The 11,806-nt window shown below is 31.8% G+C and overlaps 2 protein-coding genes across 2 annotated transcripts; both read left to right on the top strand.

Moving 5' to 3' along the window:
• Positions 1–1,345: 1,345 nt before the first annotated feature.
• LOC107185618 (regulator of microtubule dynamics protein 1-like) lies at positions 1,346–3,325 on the top strand. Its single transcript, XM_015573343.1, has 7 exons — positions 1,346–1,360; positions 1,505–1,606; positions 1,685–1,876; positions 1,985–2,173; positions 2,446–2,660; positions 2,740–2,978; positions 3,068–3,325. Exons 3-7 carry the CDS (start codon positions 1,689–1,691, stop codon positions 3,323–3,325), a joined length of 1,089 nt encoding a protein of 362 aa, XP_015428829.1. The 5' UTR covers positions 1,346–1,360; positions 1,505–1,606; positions 1,685–1,688.
• Positions 3,326–5,730: 2,405 nt separating this feature from the next.
• Positions 5,731–7,720, top strand: LOC107185619 (lysocardiolipin acyltransferase 1-like). The gene is made up of 4 exons (XM_015573344.1): positions 5,731–5,898; positions 5,993–6,200; positions 6,902–7,468; positions 7,551–7,720. Exons 1-4 carry the CDS (start codon positions 5,731–5,733, stop codon positions 7,718–7,720), a joined length of 1,113 nt encoding a protein of 370 aa, XP_015428830.1.
• Positions 7,721–11,806: the final 4,086 nt, after the last annotated feature.

Genomic DNA, 11,806 nt, shown 5'->3' on the forward strand with positions numbered 1-11,806 from the left:
AAAAAAAAAAAAAAAAAAGGTATTGAAGCCGGACTCCCGCATTGTTGCCATTTTTACCTTCAACACGGCTAGTACTAGAGTCGACTGTGACAGCGGTCATTAGATATACGTCGGTTAGTTTCGGATGCATTCGGCTCGATTCGGCCCGTTATTAATAGCTGGTGGGCTGTATGCCGTACTATTATTTAATGCTTTATACTATTTATTAATTTTGTTAAATACATATATCTATACAAACTACATGACATACGGAATTTTTAACGTATAATAAGTATATTCTTTTAATCTCTCATAGCATACCGAAAAGCACCGAAAAGGAACGTAGTTATCCGATTTATAACTAACCACCCCCCTTACCGCGAATCTTACTCCCCCGCTCAGTTCATGCTCCGTCTATATATGTCTATGGTCAGAACTACAGATGACGTGAACTGTTACTTGTGAATCACTCGTGATTCGATCACGTTCGTTCCCAATCACGGTGATTTTTCACAGTGATTCGTGATTTCTCGTGATCGTTTCTGATTGGTGGAGGAACCTAACAGTTCTTTAGACACGACACATAATCTGTATATTTTATATTAACGACATCAAAATAAAAATTCGAGTTATATCGTATAAAGTGAAGGAATAATTAGAAACAATGAAGAATAATGATTAAATTAATAATTATAAATTATAATCTACATGTTACCTAGCAAATCATTCTTTTAGAATTTCATGTTTTTTCTACTGATTTTTACAAACACGAATAGTAATGTAATTCATCGTAAAATCATATTGAATACGTTTTTCTGTTTAAAGATCAAGGACTTACGATCGCAGTGAGCAAATTCACTCAAGATAAAAAAATCGCAATCACGGTCGTGAATGAAGTTAAATCACGACCGTGACCGTGATTCGGCGATCACTGTGATAAATCACCGTTAGTGATTTTGCACGCCATCTCTAGTCAGAACGGTGGAAGTAAAGCGGGAGACGCCGGTAGGTCATAATGGGAGAACCAAGTTCTACGATTCTGGCATCACTGACTGGTATTAGTATCCATTCCTATTAATTCCTATGTCCATGTCACATGGCACTCCATGGGTATACCGGGTATATTTGGTTATACTCAGTAAGTACTTATATTTCTTATACATATGTATATTATTATATATTCAAATAGATGCTTTATGAAAACGTTATTAGTAAAGAATCTTTACGATTTGTGGTATAGATTTTTTATAATCTTGTACTTGGAACTTGCAGGGAAAGTGGTGAATCACTGGAATAGTTAAATAATGGAGTTAGGTCATTATTTAACAATTTAAGTTGTAATATTTATAATATGCCGGATCATACGTCTGTCCAATTTCGGGTACATGATATGATTTACTACACAGATATTTAACCTTTGCCTTCCTTAATTAAGGAAAATATTTTATAAATGATATTCAAATAATTCGGTACTTACCTTATATATATCGTTATTATGTTTTCGACGAATAATTAATGTGAAAAGTTCATGCAATCTGGGACTCGACGTACAAAAGCAATTGAGAAAACAACGATTTGTTGATGCATTTATTTCAATTGTAAATCTACAGTATTCTTTTATTAATATGTATGTACCCTTGCTTCTGTAAATAAATAATTATATTTGAAATATGTATATACTTTGATTTTCTAATTGTGTTTGCAGAATCATGAACAATCTACACAATAGCAGTCTAATTGCTGCTGCTATTGGTGTAACTGTTGGTGTTGTAAGTGCAGCTGGTATTTTTCTTTATCATAAAATTTTAGAAAATCAGCAACACACAACTGCAGTTTCTAATTTAAATTCTGCAAACAAAAGAATTGCTGAATTGCAAGCAGAATTAGAAGCATTAAGGTAACATATTTTTATATAGTGCATACAGTCATTATTTTAATTTACATTTGTAAAGTCATAATGATTATTGAAATTAAACAGTTAAATTATTTATTTATGTTTTTCAAGGTTGCAGCAGAGTCAACAGAAGAGGAAACGAAAAGTTTCAAGAAGATTTACTTCTAATGATAGTACATATACTGCAACTGACAATGAAACAGATATTGATGCTTTTTCAATAGCAGATACAGACATTGGAGATGATGAATTTTATGACTGTTCTGATAGTGAAAGTACTGTTGGTGAAAATTATATCAGGTTCGTTTAACGTTAGAAATAAATATAATGTAAATGTGTTATGCTTCGAAGAATAACAAGTATGAGAATTTATCATTTATTTTAGTAAACATGTGAATCCACTTTCTCAAGAAACATCTTAAGAATAGTTGACTTATATCATTTACTTTGTGATTCAAGTATGATTATTTATAGTAATTTGGAAAATTAGAGTTTAATTAACAAAATTACACTTTGACAAGTAAAATTGTTTCAAAAGTGCAGAAGAAGAGATTATATGTTCAATAATACAGGACCTCAGAGGACCTAAACCAATTGGATTTAATCCTTGCGGACATTGACAAGGAAACAAATGGAGATTTTAATATCCAGACTTATAATAAGTTACAGACATTGGTAAAATCTCATCAAGATGATGTAAATGTAATATGGAGGTTTGCAAGAGCTTGTTATGAATATGCAGAGACTATAGATAATTCAGATCGTAGAAGAATGATAATTGTTGAAGGTATGTACAAACATGATTTGCAATATAGATTGATTTATTGCAAAATAGCACAATGATACATAATATTTTATTGTTAAAGGAATTCAACATTGTGAAAAACTTATTGACATTCAAAACGCTGATTTATACAAGTGGTATGCTATACTAATAGGCTTAAATGGAGATTACTTATCAACAGCAGACAGAATAAGAAATGGTGTTCGTTTTAAGAAGTATGTAGTAATGGCTTTAGAAATACAGCCTGATGATAACGAATTACATTACCTCCTAGGAAGATTTAAGTTTGAAATCGCAAATTTAAGTTGGCTTGAAAAAAAGGTTTATCTTTTGATTTAGTATATTAAATAATTATAATGCATTGAAAATATTTTTTTTTGCAGCTGATACATTGTGTTTTAATATTACAGGTAGCAGCAACATTATTTGCTGAATTTCGTGCTTCGCATGATGAAGCACTTGTTTGTTTTGAAACGGCAGTTAAACTTGGAAATAATACCCTGCAGACACAATTGTACATTAGTAAATGTCACATCGCTCTACAGCAATATTCAAACGCGATTAATTGCCTGGTCGAAATCTTGAATCAGCCGGTATCGATAACTGCAGATGAAAAAGTACATGCTGAAGCGAAAACTCTTCTAAAGAATTATTCGGGATACTGTTGATAGCAAGAAATAATGTATTTATATATCTGATTGGTACTCAATACATATTTATATATGTGTGTGTATGCGTACACACACACGCGCGCACGCACACACGCACACATGTATGATATGTATTAAGATCATAAATATATAGATATATGCATATATATAATATGAATAAAGCATAAACATACATATAAATAAAAATTGTGGCTCATTATAGGCTAATGTAAACAGCATTGTTAAATAGTTTATAACAAATTATTACGTAATATGAAACGCAGATACTAAAGAAACATTTCATGTACTTTAATGAGTATCATTACTTTGTAAAAATTTTAATTATGATTAAGTTATAATAGAGGGTATCTTGTGTATATGGTAGTGGTACAAAATTTTGTGAATAATTAAGATTCTATATTTTTTTTATACATTTTGTCATATATTTTATACTTATATACGTATGTCAACTGATGCTGAGTTTAGTTACATGTTAAAAAAACCATAAACTTTATTGATGTTAATATTCACTATTTACGTTTATCAGGCGTCGCAATTTTGTTGTATAATTAAATTCCAATGAATTTTAAGAAATTTAAAGTATAAATAATTTGAACTATGCATGTTTATACTTTTGTTAAGGCGTTAAGCACTAAGTCAATTTTATTGGCTTTTTCATTCACGGTACGTAATACCACTACAATAAATCCTCAATGAGTATTTGAAGACTCCTCGGGCACAGACAAGGCGAGGTCCCCAAGTATAACGCTAACTTTATAATTACGTTTAGCACAGTGATAGAGCGTGGAATTTAGAAGCAATAATATTTGCCACAATCACATATAGCCATTAGTTTATGAAAGATTTAATAGTCAGTGTTGTGGAGCCAGCGAACACTCATTAAGGATTTACTGTAAGTAGTGATAATATAAATAAACGTCGAAAATTGCATCACTAGTTACACAACAAGGTGGAAGAGTATCTGAAGTTAAATATTGTACACGAATTGTTAACGACGACATTCGAAACGATTTGGAAAAAAAGTTCTAGAGGTTTGAATACGACAGTAACATTTTGTGATAATTCCGATAGAAAAGATCATCTCTGCTTCTCATATTCCAACAAACTCCATTACAATAAGTATTGTATTCATTAATATTACTAAAATTTGGGCTACATTTCTACTGTTTTCATAATCTTAGTATTTTTATTTTTAAATAGTAAAGTATTTTTATATTTCATGGCATCAGTCATGGATGACCGGCGCGGCTTGAGCGAAAAGTTTCTGTCGGCGACCGGTGATCTACACGGCGCTTAACATGTTAATATGCCATTTATCTGATGGATTTGTTAAAACTGTATATTATTGGTACTTTTATAATGTAATCTATACAATGAGTACTGATGTATCTAGTACTTCTTAACAAATATTCTATATTCTATATCATTCAAGACCTATAAAGCTAACAATATTTATAAAACTGCCAGTAGTTGGAATTTAATTTAATTGATAAGTAATTCTTTTATTTACATTAATACACGATTTCTTTTAACATGTTGCAATCGTTGTATTTTTGTCAACTTAAATGCTGTATTCAGAAAAAATTACAATACCGTATTACATATTAATTTGATGATGACTATTTCAAAGTTTTTGATATAATGAAACAGAACTATAATACTACAATGCTTTGAGTGATAAAAACAAGTAATCAATATTTGCATAACAATTTATATTTTCCTCTCACAATATTTAAAAATGGAGTGTATACTTACTGCAATGCTTAAAATAAAATTATGAAGAAAGAAATCAATATTTTATTGACAATTATGAATTTTCTCCCTGTTTTAACAGATCAATAATGGTCCTCACAGCATCCCAGAACTCAGTGTCTACTGGGTGGAGAATGGGGTAGAAGGGGTGAAGCACAGAGAAGCCCTTCTAGTAAGATAGAAGGGAAGCCAGAGAAAACATTTCTGAAACAGCTAGTTAACATTGAAACCTTGGGTCCATCAGATCATATACATGATAAGGTAAACTCTATTATTCAAAATACAATTACATGTGCAGATTTTTTGATTTTCAATGTAATTTACATTATTATTAAGAGAAAATAGGCATTTTCTTTTCATTTTCTGTAAAATAGGTATAAGTTATTTATAGTATTGTTTCAAAATAAAATTACACATTGTTTGTGTTAAAATTGAAATTTAAATGAATATTTTACTGTCATGAAGTATGCCTTCTACAGGGTTATTATAAAAAGTACTGGTAATTGTAATACTAATGATATATAAGTAGTTAGAAAATAAGTATTCCTTACACAGATATTTAAGAAGATACAGATGAAAAATTTGTATGCAAAATAATGCATATATACTGCATATTATGTTATTTCAGCTATTTAAAACATACTCTTGTGATGCGTGGACTTTTACGTGGTACTTTATACTGTGCACTATGGTACGGCAGTGTAATGGCTGGCTTTTTATTTATTGCTTGTCCTATGTTACCACTGTTATTCTTTAGTCCATCAAAGTTTCGAAAATGTAACGATTTTTTATTTTCCTGTTGGGAACTTTATTCTACTGTAAGTAAAAATAATTTCATACTTTTTTTCCTTTAATTATTTACCATTATTATAACATAAATTTTATAATGACCGTATTGTTTGAATATTTTAGGCTCTTTTAAAGGTGTTTGGTGTAAAAATTGTTGTATCAGGCGATCATATATCTCCAGATGAATCTGCCATACTTGTGATGAATCACAGGACACGAGTAGATTGGAACTTTTTGTGGGCAGCAATGTATCAAGCATGTTTGCCTAGTGTAGCAACTCATAGATTAAAATTTGTTTTAAAGGATCCTATACGACACATTCCAGGTCCAGGTAATATGATATTAACAATAGAGAATATTAATAGTTGAAGCACACAAGCAAACATATCATAATGTTCTATTTCTAAAATATATATAATTTTGTAATATTTGTATAGAGAATTTTAGAAAGCACAGTTTCTTTAAAAACGTTTGTCATTCTACTAGATATTAACAAGGGAAGGCACGGTAGTGTCCCCCTCCGATTTTGATGAAACTTCGTATGTCTGTTAAGCAGTCAAAAATAAGGGATACGTATTTTTTTTATCGGCTGCAACGTGACTTTAAGAGGTAAAACCATCCCTCGAAGTTTCGATGTAAAACTACTATATCGAAAACCAGAGGAGATATGTACATGAAAACTTCTAATGGATGAGGTTTGTGGTTTTTTATGTAGAATAATATGGTACTAACAAATTGTCCAAACTATAATTTTTTGATAACAAAAAAATTTTTGATCGAAACTTCGAGAGTTGTTTCACCCCTTAAAGTCGCGTCTCAGCCGATAAAAAAAATACGTATCCCTTATTTTTGTGAAAAATCGGAGGGGGACACTTTCGTGTCTTTCCTTGTAAGTCATAAATTGTTAAAGTTAATTTCAAACATTATTTTCAAATTTTAAAACATTAATAATAATGTCACTCCTTCTTATTTTCTAAAAAAAAGCATTGTGCTCACAAAATTAGAGAATTTTAAAGAAGTATTGTATAACAGGATGGATAATGCAAATGAACGGCTTCCTTTATATAACACGTCGATGGGAAGAAGATCAAAATCGATTGTCACGTACCCTTAATTATTTAGTAGCATTGGATAGACGTTCCCAATTACTAATATTTCCGGAAGGAACAGATTTAACAAAGGGTAGCAAAGAAAAGTCAGACAGATATGCTTTGAAACATATGCTCCCGGAATATTCTTTTACTCTTCATCCAAAGACTACAGGATTTAGTTATTTAGTTCATCATCTTCAGCAAGCAAATTACCTCGACTCGGTTTATGACTTAACGATCGCGTACCCTGACTATGTTCCACAGTCTGAACTAGATTTAATCAAAGGAAAAATGCCACAAGAGGTACATTTTCATATTAAAAGGATACCATCATCTGATATGCCAACACATGATGCCTCATTAAGACGTTGGTTAGAAAAAAGATGGTACAGTAAAGAAGAAGTATTAAAGGAATTTTATGAAAAGAAATCTTTTTCTACTGAAATTTGGCCATTGACAAACATTCTTCCTTTACATGTTGCATTAGGATTTTGGAGCATCTTAACAGGTAATATTGTATCATTAATACTTAAATTTATATTAATGTTTCTTGTATATTTATATGTATCAAAGAATTTTATTAACTTCAGGTGCTGCAGTAGTTTTGCTCATTATTTCACCATTGTTCCAATTGTGGGCATTGATTCTTTCAACTTTCTTTATAGTGCTATCATTTTTCAGTACTGGTTTCAATCAACTAGAAATGGGATGGTACTGGCGATGGAGTGCTCATTTCTTAAAACAAAAGCATAGGTTATAAAATTTTAAATTATGCTTTTCAGTGTGAGTAAGTTCAAGTACTAACTTTAAGTATTTATTTATTTGTTACTTTAAGACTTCTGTGAATGTACTTAAAATCCATACAATATTTATGTAAGTATGAAATTGAAACATACTAAAGACTTTAATTTTAAAAAAAAGACAAAAAAAGATCTTCAATGTCAAGGATATAGAATTTAAATCCAATCACAGTAACACGGGGCAACACTTGTTTTATAATTAATGATAGTAATTGCTATAAAAACAATTACCATTGTGCATCATATATCATGTAGGACATCAGTTAATACACAAAATTTGTTCTTTCATATTGACTGAAAGATATTCTGCAATGTAATAATGTTGGCTGAGAAATAAGAAACAAAATTTTTAATACAGAAGTAGTAAGAAAGAAATGGATAATGAAGAAAGTTACAAAATCTTTAGTTTACAAATATTTTAACATTAAGACTGTATATACAATATTACTGACATTAGTGCTTGTGTCCAAAAGAGGTTTTTCAATTCAAAACTTCTCCTAGAAATGTGTCAGAAATTTTAATGTCTAAATTATAATATTTTGATGTGTTCCGTTAATCATATGACATATAATTAGAAAAAAGTCCTAATATAAACCAAAGAATTTCTGAATCCAATTATTTATAAATTACTGTAATAATTAATATATTTTCAACAGTATTAAGACTCTATGCAGATAATAAAGTTATTAAACAGTATCATTTTATAAGAGTATATAAAGTGATTACAAGAACATTTTCGCGTGAAATGCATAATATCAAAAACGAGATATAAGATTAGACCTAATATTTTATGTGACTTGGTGTTGCTTGGTATCCCACGAAAATCACGCTGCTTTGAACGGTTCGAGCCCACTCCACATAAAAGTTTTCGACTTGAGGAACTACGTTCTACGTTCGACACGGTGATGTCGCACAGCACACACACCCCGTGACTGCATATAGCGGATATAGCGATACATACATACATACATTATTGTTACGGTTTCGCTATCAAGGAATTGAATACTGAAATGGTACAAGAGCTTCTGATACCCCCGAAGCATGGGATATAAAATTACATTGCATGTTAGGTCTATTCTTATATCTCGTCTGTGATTATATATACACATGGACAAAGTAATCAAAGTAATGCAATCGGTATAAATACATTTCAAACAATATAGCCATTACATATTTTGGATTTTGTGAATTCATTTCAAAATCATAACAACAGTGTATACACAGTGCCTCATTATCTTATATTTCAAAGTACAAATGCACATATATGTCATACAAAAATTCTAAAACCTGAATGAAGTGAAAATTTAAATAATTTAAAATATATGGCATATTTATGTATTTCATGTGTTTAGTTAATACAGAATGCAATCTTATATTTGACATTAAATCAGTCAGCATTTAAAAGACAATTTTATAATATTTTCCATGTAACAAAGTATTATTATGTTAATAATAAAAAATATAAGGATGTAAAAACAATAAAATATGTAGCGCAGAATATAAATTTTAGATACTTGATTTTGTAATAATAGCAAAAGTTCTATTTTTCTATAGCTATAGAAGTAAAGTAAGTAAGTAAAAGTGAATTCATGTGCCAAAGAAATCTATTTATTAGTGTATAATTACAAGCTTCATTTTGAAGTACATAGTTTTAAGGACTTGTCTATTTAAATGTTTGTATTTCTCAATCATAATGTAACAGTTTTATTTAACTTGTAGACCTGAAAATATAAATACACATATTACCATGAAATTTTGAAAATATTACTTTCAGTTGTAATCCTTTTAATCATACTGTCACAGTTTTATAAAATATGATACCACAAATAACAGATATTATTGAGTAATTGGTGAAGGTGTATCAAAATTTTATTAGATTAGATCATTTTTAAAACTAGCAGGCAATATTAATACAAGTTATTTATAAATATTTTGTACAATAAAGTTTATATGCTAGGAATTCATTTTAATAAAATAGGTTTAAAAAGTATAATAAATAATTTTTCTTTCCTCATAAGATATGGGCGGTATTTATAGTCACTTCTTAAGCATTTCCTTAAATGCCTTTCCTAAAAATCCTTGCCCGCTTAAATAGATTCATAGTCGGGAAATAAGCATTTCTTAAGAACTTCTTATTCGGGATATAAGGCAATCGTATTCTTCAAAAGTTAGATTACATTTCAAATCGACGTTTGACACGACACGATCCTCGTATCGTATACAAAAAATTAAAAAATAAAATTGAAATTTATTTGAAGGAAAAATGAATGATAAATTAACGGTAAAATTAATTATAATATCTTATTTGAAGGAAAAATGAATGATAAATCAAGGTAAAATTAATTATATCTTATTTGAAAAAAAAATTTAATGAAATGAAGAGCTTAGTGGTCAACGGGCATCCTTCTCTGACCCCTTTCGATGTCCAGAACTCTTCCCCACATTGCTCCTCTACTTTCACCTTTCACCTTGCTCACTGTCTCGCTGTACCCCTCTCTTATTCTCTCTATCAACCCCCCACTTACCCCTCTCTTCCTCAGCGCCACCCTTCGCGGAAAGGCTAGAGAAAAGGGGTAAAGGATGGATGATAGTAGGGGGGAAAAAACTGTTCAGCCTGGTATATGCCGACGATGTGGTATTGGTGGCGCAGGATGAAGGGGGGTTGAAGCTGATGATAGAAGAGTTGAAGGGGTATCTAAGGAAGAAGGGCTTAAAGCTGAACCTGGGAAAATCAAAGGTAATGGAAAGCTTTGGGAAAGGGGGTGGGACGAGGAAAGAGAGGAAATATTGGTGGGGGGAGGGAGAGGTGGAAGAGGTAAGACAATACGGGTACCTGGGGTACAGGATACAGAGAAATGGAAAGCAAGAAGAGCAAGTAAGGGAGAGGGAAAGGAAGGCAGCAGGGGCGATGGGTTGGGGTTTAGGAAAGAGGGGGGTTTAGAAGTGTCGAAAAATCAACTAATACACATTAAGAAAGCGGAAACGTCGGGTGAAGCGTGGGGATTGTTGCACGATGCCCATGAATCCAAGGGTTCGGTGAGAAAAGCCGCCCTGTATAAACAACTATACAGAATGAAAAAGGAATCAACCCAAAGCATGACACAATATACCAACGAGTTCGTCTCAAAAGCGGAACAGTTTGAAGAGGTGGGAATAAAAATACCGGATGAATTGCTGTCGATAATGCTATTAAATTCTTTACCGACGGAGTACGAAGCACTGCATCGCGATCGAGTCGCGCGACGACATCCCAAGTGTCGAGTTTCTAAAGCTAAAGCTCATTGAACAAGAAGCCAGACGGGACGATCAAGTAACAAAAGAATCAATCCCGAATAATGACGTGCTACTCGTAAAAGGGAAACCAAATGAACATAACTATCATCGAAGAAACACCAGAGGACGGAGTTCAAGGTCTAAGTCGACCAGATACAGCGGAAACTGCTTCAAATGCGGGAAACAGGGACACTGTTCAAGTGAATGCAGATCGAAGACAGAAAACTTCGCCGGAAACAGCACGGAAGACGCCATGCCAGCGATAGTGTTGAACGCCGAACCGGAAAAATCGGTGAATTGGTGTTTAGATAGTGGTGCTACTAAGCACACGTGTAATGATCGCGGCAAATTTTCGAGTGTAAATGACAAAATACGTGCGAAAGTATATACTGCGACGGAACAATACGTAATGTCAACCGGTACAGGTGAAGTTATAATAAATGCGAATGCGTGTGATAAAAGAACACATACTGTAAAATTAATAAATACCATACTAGTGCCAGGTTTTAGAAACAATTTGATATCAGTTTCGCGAGTAACGGACAATGACTATAGCGTTATATTTAAGAAAGACAGTGACAGATTTATATATCATTAACGAAACTGAAAATGAAAACGCGCAAGCAGTATGCGTTAGTGACGATAAATTACGTCGATGGCACTCTAGGTATGGATATCTAAGTGTCGCCGATTTGAAGAAATTACATAAATATAATATGGTTGTAGGTTTGAACTTCAGCGGAGGTGCGGAAAACTTCAAATGTGAGACGTGC

The sequence above is a fragment of the Dufourea novaeangliae genome, unplaced genomic scaffold (genome assembly GCF_001272555.1).
Source record: "Dufourea novaeangliae isolate 0120121106 unplaced genomic scaffold, ASM127255v1 scaffold63, whole genome shotgun sequence".
In the NCBI taxonomy this organism is placed as follows: Eukaryota; Metazoa; Arthropoda; class Insecta; order Hymenoptera; family Halictidae; genus Dufourea; species Dufourea novaeangliae.